We start from the raw sequence: 19086 nt of genomic DNA, 5'->3' as shown, positions 1-19086 counted from the left end.
GAAGGTCAAAAACTGTAGACAAGGCAGTGACTGTCAGAATGCTTTATTTCCTTGCTATAATCCTACAAAGGAACTATTATTTAGCTTCTGTACAAAATCTGGGTGGGTTTTGTTTGTGTATACACATAGCCTTCTAAAAAGAACTATGTAGTAGCTTCCAGTTACCTAAACCACAGAGCCTACAAGTAATTGATTTGGCTTAACCGGGGTTGTAGAGTAGCAGTGTCTGCCTTGAAGGTTATTTTACAGTACGAAGAACATAGTAGTTCACACTTTACTAGATCACTTGGTCATGCTGGAGAGCCAGCCAAGCTTAAACAAGGATGGTGCTGATGTATCTTCCTCTTCTGAGGCAAGCTGTCTGAACAGGGACCCAGGCCGGAATGTCTCTTCTGCTCTTGTAAGGGCTGGAGCGGGAATCTGTTGTGTTTAACAAAAGAAAGTCAGTAGCCTATCTAACATTACTACTTAGAATCTGGAGTTCACACAGGAGCTAGGTGAGAGTACCCTGCCCCAGTCAGTAGGTACTAGGCATGAGATTGGTTCTGTGTCAAGATAGATCTCACCTAGCCACCCCCAAGTTGTGTGGCTCTGACTGAAGACCTTAGGAACAGACAGCACTTCCTTTTTAACCCCATACTGGATGTCACTATGAAGTACTGAGAATTCTGGCTACTGCCACATTATTTAAAATGTTTCTCAAAAATGTTGTCCAAAGCTGTTCACATACAAACACTTATTAGTATAATAAAACATAACCACAGCATAAAAACAGAACTCACTCTCTTATAAAACCGTTCATCACAAGTTACCTAGCAAAATAGTGAAATACATCTTCTTTACATATGCACCTAAAATCAAAATTCCATCATGAAAAGTCCACAACCATCCTTGAAAGCTTGGTAATCTGAGGCCGTATCACATCCATACAAGAGGACTTAGGGGAAAGGTAAAATAAGTAGTAATTGGTAACTCCACATGACTGATGACCCAAAATTGAGTTTTCTGGTGCAGCTTAGTGTATTTTTAAATTAAACATTGTTCAATAGTTTGAACATGAGTGGAGCTTAATGTTGATTTTCCTCGGTTTTGTTTTGGACTACAAATTTACTCCATGGAAAGTACATATATAGTTTGTGCATACAGAAGACGGCTGTTGCTGTGTAAAGTTAACCTATGTTGGGAATTCCAGTTATAGAAGAGGGATGCAATTAGCATTTTCCTATTTAAATATGTAGACGGTTAGATTTGTTTGCCTTTAGCACATCAGGCCATTACCAGCTATCTTGCAAACAATTAGTCCATGCCCTTCAGCACCTTGCAGCAATATTGGGTCCATAGTAACACAGAGTGAAAAGTATAGCCAGTGCCACTACGGCACTCAGACTCTCAAATACCAGCTTGGCAGAAAGCTACTGGGTTCTATAGCCTACAGGAAGCTCTATCACAGCAACAGCTTTCCACAAATGCAAAACACAAACCTACAAACAAAGGAAAAGCCACTCAATTCACAAACACTTTGATACCCCAACAAAGGCTTCTTCTGGAGTTACTGGTCAGCATCATACTGGAATGAAGGGTACAAGACAGTTAGATAGCCACCCCTTTAACATTCCTTTTTAAACTACTTTTAAATTCAAGGGAAGACTGAAGGAAGGTTTAGAATTGTTAATGTACAACTCTGGACTACCAATAGAGTCTGTCCTTAAAATTTACTTATGTTGTCAATGCATTTAAACCTTGATGAGTTCAGTTATTACTCTGTAAAACTGGTGAGTTATTCTCCACGGCTAAAAGCAGTTTTAAAATGTTGTTCTGGGGCCTTTTTAAAGGAAATTCTACAAGAACCCCTGTCCCTAGAACTTCTCCTTAGTTCCTTGGGAAACTATTTTGACAGCCAGCATGATGTAGTGCTTAGTGTTAGACTATGATCTGGGAGACCCAGGTTCAGTTCCCCTATCTGTCATGGAAGCCTGCTGAGTGACTTTGGGCCAGTTGCACACACTCAGCCAAACCTATCTCACAGGTTATGAGGATAAAACAGAGAAGGGAATAATGTTGTAAGACACCTTAGGTTCCCATTGGAGGGAAAAGGGGAGTATAAATGACCTGAAATAAACATTTAGAAGATTGAATGCCTCTGGGACCACTAGGCAAGAGAATAGGAAAAAATCATGCGTTTTTTCCTTATGATATTTTCCCTCATATATACCAACCTGAGCTTTATGTTCAGAACTTCTCAGTGCTGACTTAATCTTCCGAGAGCTTGACATGCTGAGTGGCAAGAGCCCAAACCTTAAAGAAACAGAAACTGAAGTAACTGTACTTCCCATTCTCAGCTGCTTCATTTCCAATGGGGTACTTTCTATTGAATGTAACAGAAGTCGCATACCTGATCTGACTAGATGCCAGAGGTAGGGTGTTGTGTGACTCTTGAGAAGTTGAACCACTGCTTCGGCTGGTGTACTGGTTCTCTGCACCAATTAATAAGCCAAATAAGACCTAGAGAACAGAAGTGAGGGAAGTTGGCTTGCTTGGGTGGCAGAACATTCAGCTTCCAGGTATTCCTAGTAGATGATGGTTGTGTCCTGTGCTACCTCTTAAACATGTGATTGCTCTTTCATGGACACCTGGGCTTACTTCAAAATGCTTGTCTAAAACCAGTGCTTGCATATCACCCATTCAATTAGCCAGTAGTGGGGTGGTGGCCTACTTTGATTAGTGGAATGGTAGGATACAGGCCACTGTTGTTTACCCTGTCAGCATACCAAGTCTGTGTGCCTGAAGTCAATCTAAATTTGTGTGGTAAGTCTACAGTAGCCAAATATATTTTACAAAATTTTATATCCTAATGTGACAGGATGCTTCTTTGGCACTTACAGAGGTTCGCTGCACCTGGCGGTTAAGGTTGCTGTTTAAGTGTGGGGTGAAGACATCCAAGTCAAAGGGATCTATGTAGCTTTCCAGAAAGTCTGTCAGTTTCTCAGTTCTGAAATGAGAAAGAAAGCTGTCCTATTTGCAATTGTGAATCACAGACAAGATCTACTATTGAATCTGCTTTAAGCATGCCATGGACAAGAAGTTACGTCTTCACTGACAGTTGAAACTAAAGTGAAAACACAAAAAGCAGCTGTTTAATCTTAACTCCATTACACAATACCTGGAAACTAAGTAAGTGCTGCAGTCAGATAACCAGCTATTGCTCAGTTCCTTAATGTGGTGAGAAATACATTCTAGTATTCAAAGCTACATCTTAACCTTCAGTTACACTTGAGCTGATGTCCTACTAGCCAGAGGTCAAGTTATCCACGTATTTCAACATGCATTCTCTTATCCTGTTTATAATAAGGTGCCCTAGAGAAACCTTTCCTGGAAGCTGCTGTGACTTTTCTTGTTACTAGGAACACTGCTGCACCTCATAGCAGTAGCTCCGGTCTTGTCGATCATATTGTAGCACCATTTGTATGTTTTTAGCCATGCTTTTTGAGCCTCACCCCCTTTTGTCACCAAATGCATGCACAGTAATATCAGCGCAGAACAGGTGAGGATCCAGTTCCTTCCCCTCTCACTAAAGGTGCAGCAACATTGTGGAGAGTTGCAACTACAGGAGAAGTAACCCTGTTCAACCCTTCCCAGTGTATAGCACCTGGAATCTTGCTTGTTTCTGCTGCTTTTCATATCTTCCCTCTTTGTTGTCAGTACTATGCTCAGATACCGAAGATCATATAAGAGTTGTAAAGCCCTATTCTGGGTGATTGGCAGCATCCCTTCTTTCTGCAGAGAAAAGGGCAAAGAGATGTAATTAAGCATATTCCTAGACAGATGCCTGGTTTCCCAATCACGCACTTTTTGGAAGGGAAAGTTAACAACCACTTCAGATCTCCTCTGATGAGACTGGGCCATCCAGGTCAAACCACATGATAAGCAGCACTTCATAAATACCAAGTCTGACCAGCCCTTGCTTCTAACATGTCTTTACAGGAGACATAATCCTGGGTTGGTCTGAGCCAGAAGAAAATTATTTTCATGTTTTTACACCACTTTCTAGCTTTCCTTTCCAGCACAGAATAAAGATCTTGCAACATACAATGAATTAGTAAATGAAGGGTTATCATTTGATCTGCAGCTACTGAGAAATTAGACACACAAGCAGCAATGGAAACATGACGTAATTGTGTCCAAGGTGATCAAAGGTCCATGTCTTTTCTGCACAAGAAAGTGCCCAGATTCCTTAGGGCTTCCCTAATTAATAAACCTGGTAAACTGGGAGGGAGGTTTAAACCTATAATCCAGTAAAACTGAAGCAGGGGGCATCAGTAGTTTTACTTTCAGAAGCTCAAAGGACATTGATCTAATACCACAGTAGCTGACAGGCACACACCTTTTCCTGCTTCCCTTCTGACAGTTTTTCATAGCCGGCTAATATTTCAGTCATACAACTCTTCAGTAATTCTTGCAAGGTGACCTTTGGAAGAGTGTGACCACCAACTCGACTGACTTCTTGGCACAAGCTGAAGAGGAGAGCTTGGACACTCCAGGATGGCTGCAAATAATATCAAACGGCATAGGGGGACATAGTACACATTCTGGAAAGAGGATTTTCATCTGTCTAGTCCCACATTTATTTGGTAACAATGTTGTTCATCAAAGGTCCATCGTTATATCTAATAGCAAACTAGCTTGCCCTTGTGTGGGCCAGAGAAGCGGCACAATGGTGCCACCCATAGAAAAGACAGGAGATTCTACCTACTTGGGGAATCTCCCCAGAAAGGAAGAAAAATAAGACATTATAAATTAAAGAAAGTAATAAGTCTCCAAAAGGGCCTGATAATGCTGCAGAAGAAACAGGATGCGGAAAGCAGCCAAATTAAATTAAAGAAAGGGAAGGGGTAGAGGAACAGTTTGCTTAAGTTCCTGAAAGCCTGGAGAACTCTTTTTGGGAGGAAAGGTGAGATTTCCAAGTTGATGCCGCCTCCTATATATTACGTCTCTTGCTAAAATCCAATCACAACCATCTTGCAACGAAAACCTATAAATTTCTGTGAAACAACAACACTGGAAGTAGGTATTGTGTCCTAGTAACTGCTCTTCCTTCTTTGGAGGCATAAGAAGAAATGAAGGACAAGCAAGCCACAGTGTACATGCTAGGGAACTTTGGAATCAAAGCAGGCTCATGGTAGGGTTTTCCAACGCTGCCTTGTCAAATGCCAGGAGAATTCAGGAGGAGATGCCTGGGGAGACTAGAGTTTAGGAAGGATGTAATGCCACTTCCAGGTGATGCTCTATGCTGCCCTTGCAGTCTCTATGGTCTTTACTATAGACTAGGGAAGATTAGCTATCAGTTGTAAGCTACCTTGAGCAGGTCTCTGGGCAGGAGGCACATACATTTTCTAAGTAATAACTAAATTCCTACAATGTCACTATGTGGAGGCCTTTTTGTCCTCCCACTCCTGTTCCTTGAGGTGGGAAACTGGGGCTGCAGGCTTGTAATACCCTGCTATGGGAGTGTGAATGATAAGCCTGCTTAAGGGTTATTGGGTATTCTGTATGTCAGTTTTCTTTCATCATATGTAGACCGAACACTGTACAGACGGACCATTATTCATAACACTGCGCTCTTGCTGTTTTTAGGTACATTTTAGACTGCTGCTGCCTTTAATCTCACCTGGACAGGCAGTCGTATCTTGGACTTAATACTACTTCCAGTCTCAGTCTCTTCCTCAATTTCAATTTCCTCCCAGTTGGTAGCTGTGGCTAGAATGGACCCAGCTTCATCCTTCAGTAAGGACTGCATGAAGTTTTGAACCAGGACCTAGCATGAAACACAAACAAGGTCGGTAGCAGGACAGTGCTGCAGCCTGAACGAGGTTCCGTGCCTGTCGTATGTGCACAGCAACCACAAACATATCCAAGCTGCAGCCTGAACGAGGTTCCGTGCCTGTAAGTCGTATGTGCACAGCAACCACAAACATAGCCACCATCTAAAGCTAAAATTTCTACAAACTGACAAGATTTGCTATCTAGACCTCATTAGCAGCTTTCCAATTCTAAACTGTTTTTTCCCCATTTTTTAAACCATCAATTTAATACATACATCCCAAATTGTTATCTCTACAAAGGAACTAGTTTTCACCTGTTGGAGGCAGATGTCAATATCAAGGAAAGATGAAAAAGAATTAGGTGCCAGCAGCTCTGACTTCAGCCAAATTCTGTTTTGCTATCCCATGTCCTGTCAAAACCCTCAGGGTGGCAAATGTACATATTTTTATGACACTTTTCTGTTTTACTGGAGCATTACAGGTTTCAGTGGTATGGTGGCAAGGGAGCTATACATAAAATAAGCCACTGTGCTTTCTGTAAGATGGGAGTGTTAGACCTGTCAAATGACCAAAGCAAGTGCAGCAGAAAAGGAAAATCCCTCAAAAAAAGCCACTCACTTTAGCGACGACACTGTGCCATATTCGATAGGCAGACAGGCTGTCCTGCATCAGCCGCTCATTCAGCTCTTGCCATTTAGCCTTGATAGGATCCACTTCTTGAATTTTTCCTTTGCCCGCCTTTTTCAGAGACCAGAGCTCCCTTGTCACACCCTCTGGGCTACCTGGTTTACCCAGAATGCACTGCTTCAAGTGTGGGCACAACTCCCCCAGTGACCGGCAGAGCCGTGCCATGAAGAGTACAGTGTTTAGGGTGGGGCTGTGCAAAGCATCCTGGCACCCTTGAAGCACACCCTCCGCACGATGCAGCTCTTCCCTTATGCTGCCCAGCATGTAATCCACACAGCGGATGCAGTGGCTGCGCAACAGTTCTTCCACTGTGCCGGTGTCAGCATATCTGTCAAAGGCAGAGTTCCAGGACTGCATTTTCAGCGTCTCCTTGGACAGAGAGGAGTCTGAGGGCAAGTAGGACAGAAGGTCATCCAGCCTGACCTTCATCTTGGAATCCAGAGCGCTGCAGAAGCTCTGGACGCAAGGGCTATGAGCTCGAGCCTTCATGGACAACCCACTCTTGGTGAACTGGCTGCGGTTTGCCACCGTGATCCAGGCAGCATCAGGCAGCAAGTCATTAGGACTCTCTGACCACAAGAAAGAGGCCATATTCTGTTCAAATAGGATGTGTTTGTTGTGGGTTGGGCTGCCAAACTTAGCTTCGAGCTCTTGTACCGCCAGCGTAAGGAGCTCCCCTGAGCTGGTGGCAATGTCATCAAATCCTTCCTTGGTCAGAGTCTGAAAAAGAAAAGCTCGTTACGCGCAGAAACAGCAGCTGGCACAGCAGGAGCACAGGGATGGCTTTATGCTTAGCAAGAAATACCGAGGGAGCTCTATTTTAGGTTGTGAGAAAAGCCTTTAAGATCTGCCCCCTTTTTGCCCCCCCAGGTTCTTCTTGTGACTGTACTCAAAACAGAAGCTGACTAATGAGAGTTAGACAGCTGGTCAGCATGGACGATTTCTTGCTTCTGAGCCTGCAGATGAGGGTTCCTTTCCCTGGGAAACAGGCAAGAAGAGGAAAGCAGATATATAGGGTACATCAGCAGGGGGAGAGAAATGCATTCATATATAAGCTTAACCAATGAGGAAACCAAACACTAACAGTTCCAATGTAGTTCTTCTAAAGAAGGGGCTGTTTCCCGCAAGGAAATTCCATTTCCTTGACTCAGAATGCATTTAAACCAAATGCCTAAGGCTACAGATACCTAGCCAAGCTCCACCAGTTTCTCACCTGTAATCTGTCCAAGAAGAGCTGTCGCAACAGATCTTCCCAAAAAGAAAGGGGCTTGTCCAGGAGCCGGCAACACACTGTCTCCCAGTTCTGGCTCATGGACTCACTAGTGAGCAGCTCCCACACTGCATCACGGATCCCAGCCAGACCTTTCAGGCTCTTCACATACACCAGCAAGCTTGTAATCCCAATTCTGATATCTTCCTTGCACCTGGAAGAAATGCTGGACAGTGAGTACCAAATTGCACAACTCCCTTTACAGTGGAAAGGCCATTTCTTCCTATACAATTTCTTGCTGTCATCCCTGCTGCAGGCAGAAAAAACACCAACCAAATAAGCCAAGAAAGGGCCCAAGGACATTTCACCATTGTCAGACTTGCTACAACCACTTGACAATGGGATGAATCTCACTGAGTGTGATCAGAGCAACATAAGCAGAAGCAAACTTCTTTTGTCCCATTATGCTCCCCGAAATCATTTCCCTGGAATCAGTGGACCCCTAGGAACATCATGGAAGGTGAGGGTTACCACCACCCTTCTGCTGCTAGAAGCATCTTCTGTCAACAGAAAACAGGGTTAGGATTCGGCCCCCCCTATTCTCAAGAAAAGTGCCACCTCACAGGTTTTTATTTTGTACTGATGCACCTTTGATTTTTGTTAGCTCCCTTGAGAATTTTAATGGAAAGGTGGAATACATATTTAATGAACACATACAATGTGTATGGAATGGTTAAGAGTTGCACTGAAGATCACTTATGTGCTTATATAAGTGATGCTATGTAATGCCCAGCAAAGGTCAGGCACATGGAACCATGAATCTACATGATTAAAACAGTGCACAAATAAAGTTACGTTCTCCCTGAACAAACCATGTTCGGTCTTCTTGAATGGTTGGAGGGGTGGGGGAATCTTAACATAGGTGGTAATTTGCAAAAAAAATTGTCAAACTTAGTCCCAGTCTCTCTCATAGCTCCAGAAAGCTAGGACACAATGTATGTTAGGGCAGTAAGCTAGGACACAATGTATGCCCATGGAGCCTGAATAGCAATAAATGCCAGACCTTCTCACTGCCCTGCCAGCATAGGACCAAACTCCAACACTGTTAAAAAATCTCCATATATGCTTGTGCTATTCAGAAAGTCTTTTATAATTCACACAACTGGCAGAATGGGGATGGTGTCCGCTGCATAATACTCAACCACTATGTTTCTCCCACAACCACATGCCCACAAGGAAACACACAGCATGCTTTTCCATTGGGCAGCAACAACAAATGCCTCCAGTAAGAGAAGCTCCTCATAGACTCACATGTTGATCCATTTCTGCAGCGTATCTCTAAGGTAATCCTGGCTTATGGGATGTGCCAGAGTTCTGAGAGTCAGCTGGAATTCTGTTATGGAAGGAGGCAAGTATTTGAACCAGGTGCTCAACTTGGTTTCTTCTTTCAAAACTGTTATGCCTTTACCTAAGAGAATTGTACAGTGAGAGAAGAGACTGGTTCAATGGGAACTGTACTGCATCCTAACCAGACAAGGAGATGCTCCTTTGTGGTGTCGCTGCTTCTGCCTCCCTTGCTGCTCACCTGCTGGATGCTGGCTTGTGATGGTCTCCAGTGCTGAGAAGAGCAAGCCCGAAGGGAGGGATGGGTCTGAGGGCATGCCCTCTGGCAAGGTGTAGAAAAGGGCATGAGCTTGATACAGCGTGGTGGCTAGGAGCTCTACCAAAGAGCAGACTTGTGCTTTAATGCCCGCATCTGTTTAGAAGAAATTATAGCTGGTTAATGAGTGGCAGCCAGGTCCACATTCTTATTCAGCAACTAAGAATCACTCCTGTGAAAGGCATGGACGATAAGCCTTTCACTCTATTGCTGGCAAAAAGAAAGTGAACACTTGGATACCTTAACATCTTTCCATATCCTCCACAGTTAAATGTTTCAAAGCAGGGGAAAATGGTAAACATGTAAATTTTATCTAACCGTAGATACAAGAATGCTGAATGATGTGGCCGGTCATGAAGAGAGCCTCTGGGGGGAAGAAACCTATACCCAGAGCTGCTGATATGGCTTCTCCAAGGATATCAGATATCCTCATCTAGCTGCTATTGCTTTATAGAGGAAATATTTGCATCCCTGATATTGGCACATTACACTCAATATAGTGATGCAAACAGAAAAGGACCCCAAAAAATATGCTAAACCTTGATCATATCAGCCAGTGGAGAGGAAAACAAAGGTCAGGAAAAGAAATGGACAACATTTGCACTGATCTAGGAGATAATGATGCTTGTCCTTACCATGATGAGGCTGGTTCAAAAGCTGCTGAATTGCAGATTTCCTGGCCAGCAGGAAGTCTGCCAGAGCCTGGCGTGGAGAGCTATCTTCAAGAAGCATGATTGAACATAAGGCCTCTGCTACTGCTTGATCCAAAACAGTCTGGGATTTCAACAGTGACTTGCTCTCCTGTAGGATAGTGGACCTATGTGGGAGGCACAGGGGGAAGATGTATTACTCAGAAGAGAACTTTAAACTTCAAATCTGTAGTTCAATGGCAGAGCATATGCTCTGCATGCAGAAAACTGTGGTTTCAATCCCTGGCATCTCCAGTTAGAATAACAGCAGGTTTGGGGAAAACGCTCTCTTCGCTTGAGACCACAGTGAGCTCCTGTTTGTCAAAGCAGACTAGACCAGGGTCTCCTTTAGTGTAAGGTAACTTTGTATGTTCAAAGCAAGAACTGGAGTGGGGAAAATGTCATTTGATGCCTAACATCAAAGTCCTAAAATGAGAATATATTCAGCCATTTCTGTAAGTGTCATATCCAGAGTTATGAAGTCAGATCTAAAGCTATTTCCTTTAAGTGTTAGGAAAAGATGCCAACAGGACATATTTGCCCACATTTTTTAACCTTATGTTGTAAAAAGCCTTGGATTTTTATTTAAATCTTTACATCGTGCTTTCCCCCCAAATGGGGCCCAAAATATTTTACAACGCTGAACTGCAGGCTGTGGAAGGTCAGAAGTTCAGCAGTTCGAGACCCGGGTGCCGCAAGACGGAGTGAGCTCCCGTCTCTAGTTCCAGCTCCTGCCAACCTAGCAGTTTGAAAGCAAGAAATTGCAAGTAGATAAATAGGTGCCACTTCGGTGGGAAGGTAACAGCGTTCCGTGTGCCTTGGTGTTTAGTCATGCCGGCCACATGACCACGGAAACGTCTTTGGACAGCGCTGGCTCTTCGGCTTTGAAACAGAGATGAGCACCGCAACCCTAGAGTTGGATTCAACTGGCTTTCGAGCAAGGGAACCTTTACCTTTACCTTTAATCCCCTCATCCATTTTATGTTCTTTCCCCCCTCCATTTTATCCTCACGGCAACCCTGTGGGGAGGTTAGGCTGAGCGAGAGTGACTGGGCCAAAGCTGCCAGGGAGATTCTTTGGTGGAACTGGAGTCAGTCTTAGGTCTCCCAGATCCTACTCCCAACACTGAAAGCCCTATTCTACACTGTTATATACGGTCAAAGAAAACATACCCATCGAGACAAGGCTACAATATATAATCAACATTCAGGTGATTCTCTTACATAAGTTTTACATAATATGCCAAAGTGCCTAGACTTCATATTGCGACAGCCATATGCTAATCCAGGGTTAGAAGCCTGCCCTACTATGCTTTTGTGTTTACTATATGGTGATTCAGTTTTAAGAATGTGCATCAAACCTATTAACAAAAGACAATGTTCATACAACACTAGGGGGAGTTTTGATCTGTGCCTCTGACATTATCAAAAGAATATGTACTAAGACCAATACAAGAAAACTTATGTGAAGCACTGGGCTATGCACGTTCCCCCAAGTTTAAAAGACCATGTCCAGAAGCCAGGCCAGTGCATGTAGAAGACCACCTTATAGTACCAAGGATCTGTTCTATCCAAGGAAGGGGGAAAGCAAATGGTTAGTATTATTGCAGACACTCAAAATGGGGCTCCGTGTGCACAGGGTCCACTCCTGGAACAGGCTTTTCATCTTGGAGAAATGCACCCGCAGCACCCATTTGTTCATGCATTTCTTTTTAGTGTCTGCTTTAAAAAAAAAAAGGTTGTTTGCTTAAGCTCCTGAATTTGGTCTCTCCTTCCTTGTGTGCAAAAATAGCAAAGATCCTGGTTGTACAGATAGGTTAGGAAGCTCACACACCTTATCAAAGCAACACCTTGCTCTGAGCCAAGGAGCAAACAACTGTATCCCACCTGCACCACTACTGTTCTTTAAAGTATTAAGAACTATACTTGGTGTTTTTCAGGAATTCTTGGCAATGATAAGGGGTAGAAATCTGAAAGCAGAAAGTCTCAGAACTGTGTGGAAATTAGCAACATCTGAGTCAGCTATCTTCTTCAATGCCTACTGATACAGTTGAAGTGCTATAGTTTCTAGATTACCTACCAGAAGATATGAGATGGATCCAGTGCAATATTGCGGATCTTCCCCACTTTCTCCTCACTTCACCAGCCATTTGTGACTGCGAAACAGAGGCAGTAGCCCCATGGCTAGGTGAGCTGCGGTGAGGAGAGGGGTGAAATGGTTCCCTTCTTCCTCCCCACTGCAGCCTCTGAACCCATGGAGTAATGAGTACACGTGGGTTCTGTGACCCTAGGGATAAAGTTTCCCAGCATCTGAAAGGACTGGCTGATAAAGGGAAAGCAGCTAATTGTTTGATCCTATCCAATACATCTTTTATGTCTGTTGTTCCATTTTCCCTTCTTGCAACATGAAAGCCTTCCAAAAGAAGACATTACAACAGCAGGATAAGAAACAATGGCAAAACTGGTAGGCTGCTTACCTGAAATGGGTACTTGCTGCCACTTGACGGGCAAGGATGGGGAAACATGCCAAGATGGGGCTGTAGTGGGTGCCAGACGAATCCAACTGCAAGATGCCATGGAGGTGGCAGCACAACAGGTACAACTGTGTGGCTTGTAAGTACTGGGAAGATTCCATTGCAGTCCAGATTTTCTCTGGGATCTGCAGCAGCAGTTGGGTCTGTGCTGCCAAGCAATAGAATTTTTCCTGTGACTGGGGTGCTATCTGGATGAAGAGAAATATGCACAAGCTGTAAAGGACACTCTTGAGCAAGAAGACACTACCCATGCAAGATCTAAAGGCATTGTCGGAAGAACTTTGGGGAATATGCATTCGCAGTTTTATCCACAGTTACAAAACTGCAGAACAATAAACAAACATATTACATGAACAAGTTTTATTCCAGCTTTGCTCACTTGACAGATTTAAAGCAAAGGAATCCCAAAACCTATTGTTTACTACATGAATAAAATGAAGGATGGTTACTTACAGGAAAGTTTATAACATAATCAGGGAGCACAAGTCATAGGACGCCTACTGAACATTAATTATCCTTTAAAAATACTGTCTCCTTTTTGGAAGCTAAATGGGCCTCCCATGCAGACACTGACCAGGTCAGTACTGGTTAGCTTTAATGCTAAAGCATCACGATCATTTGCTGGTGCTTTAACACACTTAGGTATCCATGATGATTGGGGGGTTTGCTCTCCTCCCTTCCCAATACATATTGGATTCTATCTGATCTCACCCAATTCACCTCCTCACTGCGGCCTCCACTGCACATGCACTCTTGTCTGTATGGATTTCCCAAACCACCTGCCTGCACTGCCTTTACAGATGTTAAAAAGAACCCCTCCTCCCATTTCTACTGTCTTTGGGGAGGAAAGGTTTTAATCAACATTTGCAGTTACAAGTAGATAAGGCAGCTAGCAGTTATGCTGGTTTAATTAAAGTGCTTGATCCTCTGTATGAAGTTCTTTACTAGGTTGGAGCCTGTGAAAAAACATGGGATAGGGGTGACAGTTAAAAAATCATACGCTCCTTTTCAAAATTCCTTCCCCAGGATTCTCTAAGAGCTCCAGAGCTTGAACAGACTGAGCTGATTTTCCCCTCTCCTTCACCCCCTCTCAATTTTCTGTCCCTTCTAAGAGCACATTTTCCCCTAGAGAGCTTTTTTCTTGTTATCTTCTTTCACATACATGGTTCGTCCCTATACAGTATCTAGGACCTGTGGGTGGCTCATGTTTGTTGCTTTTGTCATTCAGACTGGAGCCAGCCAGTTGACTACTTATTTTTACCCCCCTTTTCTCAGTTTACCACATTCTTCCCTCCTCCATTTTATCATTGCAACGGCCCTGTGAGGCAAGTTAGTCTGAGTGTGGGTGACTGGTCCAAAGTTACCCTGCAAGCTTCCACGGCAGAGTGGGAAACTGAACCTGGGTCTCTCAGATCCTCATCTGATACCCTAACCACTACCTTGTGCAGGATAAAGTGATGTCACACGATGACAAACAGAATGCTTATGGGCACGACTGAAGGTCTGGGGAGAGATGCCTCTATGGCCAGCTTCTATATTCTTGGTTCTCTTTCCTCAATTTCCATGGCCAGCCTGAGCAGGCACCCCAGACTGACACTTCCACGGGCACGACTCAGATGCTAGGCCACCTCCCCACCACCACCTCTTTGTTGGCCTTCCTCTCACCAACCCCTAGGATTCCCTGGAGGGAGGCTGAGCTCTTGTGTCTTCAAGGGCAGCAGGTATTAATGTATGCAGGCATAAGAGTATGGTTGGAGGGTACATGATGCTGCTGCAACCTTGCTGAAACTAAACAGGGCTGAGAGACCTTCTAGGAATTCTCTGTATGCTCTTTTGCTTTTCATAATAGAAGACATACAGCATTATCAGTGTAACAAATGGTGATGATGATTAATTCAATTCAACCCAGCTGTAGAGACTGAGATAAAGAACTCTCTTCCTATATGGTTGAGGAAATTCTGTTTCACTGTATCTGAAGGACTGTGCGTGCACATGAAAGCTTATACCTTGCATAAAACTTGGTTGGCCTTAAGGGTGCCACTGGACCCAAACTTTGTTCTGTTGAGATAGATAACTTTACTTGTTGGATTTCTGCCCATTTTAAAACATTAAAGCCGCAAAGGTTCTGCTAGAGAGGGTTGCCTGGGGAGGGAGTCATTACTTGGTCGCACTGGCCCCACCCCCGTCAAGTGCCCTCCCCCCGGCCCGGCCCGACCACGCCCCCAGGGTCCACCACCTGTTGCGCCCCTGCAGGCTCTCGCGCCCGCATCCCGGTGCCGCCACGGCGGCTGCCCTGAGCGGAGGGGGTCGGCCCGGTTCGCCCTCGCGCGCGGCGCTGCTGGAGTCCCCGCACGGCCTCGAGGAGGTGCTCGGCGCTGAGACGCATCTCGGCGATGGTGTCCGCGGCCTCGATGAGGTCCCGGTAGCGCTCGCCGACCATCTGCCGCAGCTCCTCGCGCTTCCCCTCGATGCCCGCGCGGAGCTGCCGCTCAACTGCCCTCAGTTCTGCCGCGGTGTGAGCCTCGAAGAGTGCTTCGGCAGCTCCCGGGCCGCCCCGCTTCAAGGCGTCCAGCGCCGCAGTCTCCGCAGCAGTCGCCGCCATCGCTGCTGTCCTTCACCCGGAACCGCCCGCTTCGCCTGCCCGTGACGTGTCACGCCCGCCATGTTTGAGGAGGGCAACACACTTCCGGGTGGCGAGGAGAGCATCTTGCCCGTTTTAGGGGTGCTGTATTTGTTTTTGGTGGTTGTTGTTTCCTAAACCGCCCGATTTGGGCGTATTGTTGTCTCAGCGTCGCCCCTCCCAAGAAAGTTTATTTTCTTCAGGGGAAAATGAGTTCTATAGGGCTGTCTCCTAGAGGGGGTACGTAAGCACTATGTAGTGTTTCTTGGGACGTACTACAACTAAGGACAGCGATTGCCCATAGGGAATACATGAGTGTTCATGGAGAATAATGGAGAGTAGGCTTGCCCAGAGGGGATAGTGCAGTACATAAATGCCAATAGAGAATCCATAATGCCAATACAGAATCCATGACTGCCCATAAGGAATAATGGTGAGGACGCTTGCCCATAGGGGATAAGGGAGTACATAACTGCCAACAGAGAATCCATGATTGCTCATAGGCAACACCGTTCCGACATCACTCGCGAGAGGTCATTCCGGCTCCCCCAGCTCTCGTTAGGGGCTCTTTAAAAAGTTATGGCTGCCACCAGGGACGGGGGGCGAAACGTTCCCCCGCCTCCCTGAGCCCTGGGGGGGGGGTGGCCTTGGACTCCTAGGGGCAAATTCCACCTCTCGCGCAAGAGGTCATTCTGGGTCTCCCAGCTCTTGTTAGGGGCTCTTTAAAAAGTTATGGCTGCCACCAGGGACGAACAACCACTCAAACAGCCCCGGGGGGGGGGGGAACATTCCCTCGCCTCCCTGAGCCCCGGGGTGGTGGCCTTGGACTCCTAGGAGCAAATTCCACCTCTCGCGTGTGAAAATGACACGCAAGAGGTCATTCCGGCTCTCCAGCTCGTGTTAGGGCCTCTTTAAAAAGTTATGGGCGCTGACATTGGCGGCGGCAGCTGCAACGGCTGCGGGGGGTGGCGTTGCCGCTTGGACATTACACGCTAGAGGTCATTCTGGCTCCCACCTCTTGTTAGGGGCTCTTTAAAAAGTTATGGCCGCCGCCGCAGTTGCCAGCAGCTGCAACAGCCGCGAGGGGGAGGGGGCGAAACATTCCCCCACCTCCCTGAGCCCCGCAGTGGTGGCCTTGGACTCCTAGGGGCAAATCCCACCTCTCGCGTGTGATGTCCAAGTGGCAATGCCCCTGAGCCCCGGGGTGGTGGCCTTGGACTCCTACGGGCAAATTCCACCTCTCACATGACACAATGCTGCTCAGACATCACACACAAGAGGTCATTCCGGCTTCTCCAGCTCTTGTTAAGGTCTCTTTAAAAAGTTATGGCCACGGCAGCTGGAACGGCTGCGGAGGGGGCGAAATGTTCCCACGCCTCCCTGAGCCGCTGTGGAATTTGCCCCTAGGAGTCCAAGGCCACCACCCCGGGGCTCAGGGAGGCGGGGGAACATTTCAAAAAAAAACCCCCCGCGCGGCTGTTGCAGCTGCCGCCGATGGCGGCGGCCATAGGTTTTTAAAGAGCCCTTATCCCCTATGGGCAAGCGTCCTCTCCATTATTCCTTATGGGCAGGAATGGATTCTCTATTGGCTATTATGGATTCTTTATTGGCAATTATGTACTCCATTATCCCCTATGGGCAAGCCTACTCTTCATTATTCCGTATTGGTATTCATCTATTCCCTATGGGCAATCGCTTGTCCTTAGTTTTAGTACGTCCCGTGTTTCTTTTGTGTCGGGCTAAAGGCTTTTTGTCTGTTGTATTCACTTTGTCGTTCTTTTTAGCCTGAATCACTTTTTAATATCAAGAACCACAAAGGGTAAGAAAGAAGTCTAATAAAGGCCAATATTAAAAGCCTAGTTAAAACATATATACAAAAATACATGTATTTATTAGAAAGGCAGTTAAAAACAAATAAGAGCCCAAAAGTTCAAGTGGCCTGAACACAACGGACAAAATAGCAGAGATGCTGCTGAATGTGCCTGAACATGGTATGATAAAGGAATCACTTCTCGTGGTGTACAAAAGGATAAAGGAATCACTTCTCATGGTGTACTTGCTCATGGTGTACAAAGCCGGGGGGGGGGAGTGGTGGCTTTGAGAATGCATTTGAAGTTAATGTTGCTTTCTTTCTCTGCTCCCCCCAACCTCAGGCTTACCCAGGGAGGTGAACATTGGCTGGGGAAGTATCCCTGATCCCTTTGCTTCCCCAGTCACCCTGCCAGGATGTGTGAAAGAGCCGCATGTGGCTCCTGAGCTGCAGTTTGGCCACCCCTGCCATAAGGCAATCCTGCCTCTATACATGCTGTTATCAGTCTTCATGTAAACTGCATTCCCAACTGCTTGGCTAAACCATTAAGTGGAGAGGGAATCAAAAACTGGTTAGTCTTTCTGCAACAAACCCTTCCAAGGTGATTCTAGTAATTCAGATGAAAAAACCACACGTGCACACACTCACCTCTGAAATGATCTTCAGTTTATATTTAATATATAAAGATAGTAAAATTAAATGTGTATGAAGATAATATTGAGAGCTAAAGAGAAGAACTTTTATAAAATCTCATATTGAAGAAGGAGGAAGGAAAAGGCAGGGAGAATTAAATGGGGATTAAAGAACAATATATATGTGAAACCATTTTAAACAGTTTTTAATTGATTAAGCCACACATATATTAAACCAATAACATAAATATTGAGCTATATATTCAAAGTGGATCAAAACAAGCAAGAGTTGCAGGTGTGGAGATAGCCCCCCCCCCAATACAATTTGACGTTTTGTTCATACCCAGAAAATGTCCAAGTGTTCTCCAGTTTTCAGGAGACTTCCCAGGGGACTATTATTATTGTAACTGTGTTGTACCAGTCCCCAGCTGTTAAATTATTTAAAATAGTATAGTGAGAGCCAAACACTTTGAGTCTATTCCCATAGTTTTCAAAGGCTAAACAGACATTAGCCTTATTGAATCTTAACCTAGAAGTACTATACATCAATAGCTTGAAAGCTGTTCTGCCTTATACAAGCGCAGGTGAAAAGCACTAAGTATCAATTTGCCTGTTTGGCAGAGCTTCCTGGTGAAGTTCCTGTGTTATAAAGGCTTAACACATATTGATTCAAGCATTAAAGTGTTTGCCTTGTCAGGTCTCATTCACATCCATTTCCTGGAAGAAACTTGTTGATTTAGAAAATTCAGTATTAGTGTTTGTGGCGGACTGGGCCTGTGTCAGCTGGCAGGCCCTGCTCTGCCTGCCCCTCCTTTGCCTGACCTTGCACCTGAAGGGGCTGTCACTCCCTCAGGGTACTGCTGCCACCCTGTCTTGGGCTCTGGTTAGGCGGGACAGCCTCCTAACCTCCCTCTGGCGTCCCTAGAAGCCTGCCTCAGGGCTTTCCAGGAATCTTTGGGTCTCCCCTGGATAGTTGGCAACTAACTTTTTTCCTCCCTAGGGATTTCCCTGACCCACTCCTAGTGTTTCCAAGCGGCTGGGAGAACTATGTGGTACAGAGGGACTTCACTCCTTCAACAATCAAAGGATTTGTTTAAAACTCACAACTATATATACAGGCACATCAGAAGTAAATGGAAGAAATAAAATAATGTTGACAAAAACGTTTCATCTCTCTCCCTCCTCTAAACTCATGCCCTATCTAGGTGGTATGCAGGGCAGGTACATTACTTCATTATTCTGGGGTAAGTGGGACAAACACGTGTTCCCCCCTCCTCCATGGCCACCGTCACTGGCCCGGGAGCAGGGCCATACCTGCCTCTGTCTCTTGCAAGCTCCAATCAACCAACCAACCGACTTTCTCCTCAAAAACTTAATAATATAAACAGCAGTTCCCGCCCAGGAACTGGTTCTCCCTCTTGCAGCA

The 19086-nt window shown here is 45.4% G+C and overlaps 1 protein-coding gene across 1 annotated transcript; it reads right to left on the bottom strand.

The window, feature by feature from the left end:
* Positions 1 to 36: 36 nt before the first annotated feature.
* Positions 37 to 15200, bottom strand: COG1 (component of oligomeric golgi complex 1). The gene is made up of 14 exons (XM_015417201.1): positions 14835 to 15200; positions 12542 to 12786; positions 10012 to 10193; positions 9302 to 9472; positions 9028 to 9184; positions 7720 to 7930; positions 6438 to 7226; positions 5666 to 5812; positions 4382 to 4543; positions 3647 to 3774; positions 2881 to 2989; positions 2393 to 2502; positions 2217 to 2295; positions 37 to 420 (listed from the first exon to the last, which is right to left on the bottom strand). Exons 1-14 carry the CDS (start codon positions 15198 to 15200, stop codon positions 283 to 285), a joined length of 2994 nt encoding a protein of 997 aa, XP_015272687.1. The 3' UTR covers positions 37 to 282.
* Between the last annotated feature and the right edge of the window lie 3886 nt (positions 15201 to 19086).

The sequence above is a fragment of the Gekko japonicus genome, unplaced genomic scaffold, assembly GCF_001447785.1.
Source record: "Gekko japonicus isolate JY-2015 unplaced genomic scaffold, Gekko_japonicus_V1.1 scaffold1440, whole genome shotgun sequence".
In the NCBI taxonomy this organism is placed as follows: Eukaryota; Metazoa; Chordata; class Lepidosauria; order Squamata; family Gekkonidae; genus Gekko; species Gekko japonicus.
This window is presented reverse-complemented; position numbering and strand designations above follow the sequence as displayed.

Bases quoted from the DNA above. Each gene is read 5' to 3' on its own strand.
- COG1 (XM_015417201.1), bottom strand. From the start codon at position 15,200: ATGGCGGCGACTGCTGCGGAGACTGCGGCGCTGGACGCCTTGAAGCGG. The intron at 9,185-9,301 runs GTGAGCAGCAAG...CAATTCTCTTAG, and splicing joins CACAAGCCAGCATCCAGCAG to GTAAAGGCATAACAGTTTTG. The intron at 4,544-5,665 runs GTGAGATTAAAG...TATTATTTGCAG, and splicing joins AGATACGACTGCCTGTCCAG to CCATCCTGGAGTGTCCAAGC.